Genomic DNA, 1,311 nt, shown 5'->3' with positions numbered 1-1,311 from the left:
CAGGGATCACTCAGTCCCACAGCCACGAAGGGTACAGTTGACGCCATCACCGTCTCATAGCACGTCTTCTCTCCCAGCCAACCAGAGAACGCCTCGGGAAGGAGCCTGCCGACTGCGAGGAGGACGAGCTGGGGAAAATCTTGGTCAGAGTCTGGCCCCGCCCCGGGGGCCCGAGGAGCCCTGAGCGAGGGGAGGTGCCACCCCAGGTGGCAGAGGGAGGTCCTGCGGTGTCTGTGCTGAATACGCCCGCCCATCCCTGTGATCGTGTGCGTCCGTGTATCCTTCCACCTGCCTGTATATTCACAGGTCCTTGCCTATATCTGCGTGTGCCCACGCATGTGTGTATCTGTATTTCCCTCACAACTTCACTTGCCCAGCGGGCAAATTCTTGCTGCTGGGCCACTGGCGGGAGAAGGGGAGAGGAAAGGGTTGAACCAGGAGGGGCTGAGAGCACCTCAGGCTGCAGCCAAAGTTGAGACACCTGGCGTGTCTGAGGCTGGACAGAGGATCCCTGAGAGAAGCTGAGGAGCAGGCGGGGCTCCGGCGGGCCTGCCCCTCAGCCCCACCTTCCCTCCCACAGAAGGAAGTGCTGCCGGGGCCCGCCAAGTTCGACATCTATGAGTTCCACTTCTCGGACCTGGAGTGCACGGAACTGGAGCTGGTCAAATGCGGTATCCAGATGTACTATGAGCTGGGTGTGGTTCGAAAGTTCCAGATCCCCCAGGAGGTGAGGGCTCATTTGTGATCCAGGGTCCCAGATTTCCCAGGAGGTCACAGAGAGATGATCCGGATCCCAGTTCCCGCAGGAAGTCTGGGGGCAAGCCATGTCCGCACAGAATGGACAGTGTGGGCTGGCAAAACACACACGGCAAGTGTGTGGAGCCTACGTGGCTGGACAGACGGACGGACGGAGAGCGTGATACCACGGGGCTGCAGGCAGTCTGATCACACACATCACGGGGCAGCAGCAGGGGTAAAAACTAAGGGAAAACACACATAAACACATTATAGAAAATACTAACAGAACGCAAGAATTCCAGATAATTTCTGGCCCTAAAAACGGCTGTGGAAGCGGTGGTTGAGCCCGGGTTCTATCATCCAAACTCAACTGCCCGTCCGGAGAAGGCTCACCCTCCTGCTGCCCCTAAGCCTCTGGACCTTCAGCAACCAACCGCCTCTTTCTCCACCACTGTGTGCCCCGGTGCCCACACATCCTGCCCCACTCAGACGCCCACGGCTGAAATGGACATTTTCTTCTAAAGTATCCCAGGCCCCTCGCCTGGGGTCCTTTCCCGACCTGAGGTTTGGCAG

The 1,311-nt window shown here is 58.7% G+C and overlaps 1 protein-coding gene across 1 annotated transcript in view; it reads left to right on the top strand.

The window, feature by feature from the left end:
- Nucleotides 1-1,311, top strand: part of LOC104985295 (rod cGMP-specific 3',5'-cyclic phosphodiesterase subunit beta-like) — a gene marked incomplete at its 3' end in the record, with an annotated part of 10,794 nt that overhangs the window by 3,655 nt on the left and 5,828 nt on the right. Inside the window, exons 6-7 of the mRNA XM_010835382.1 lie at nucleotides 78-143; nucleotides 581-727. Of these exons, the coding sequence (XP_010833684.1) occupies nucleotides 78-143; nucleotides 581-727 (213 nt within the window). The remainder of the gene's footprint in view (nucleotides 1-77; nucleotides 144-580; nucleotides 728-1,311) is intronic.

This window comes from Bison bison, unplaced genomic scaffold (genome assembly GCF_000754665.1).
Source record: "Bison bison bison isolate TAMUID 2011002044 unplaced genomic scaffold, Bison_UMD1.0 scf7180017845514, whole genome shotgun sequence".
Taxonomy (NCBI): Eukaryota; Metazoa; Chordata; class Mammalia; order Artiodactyla; family Bovidae; genus Bison; species Bison bison.
The sequence above is the reverse complement of the archived record's forward strand: the minus strand, read 5'-3'. Positions and strand labels throughout refer to the sequence as shown.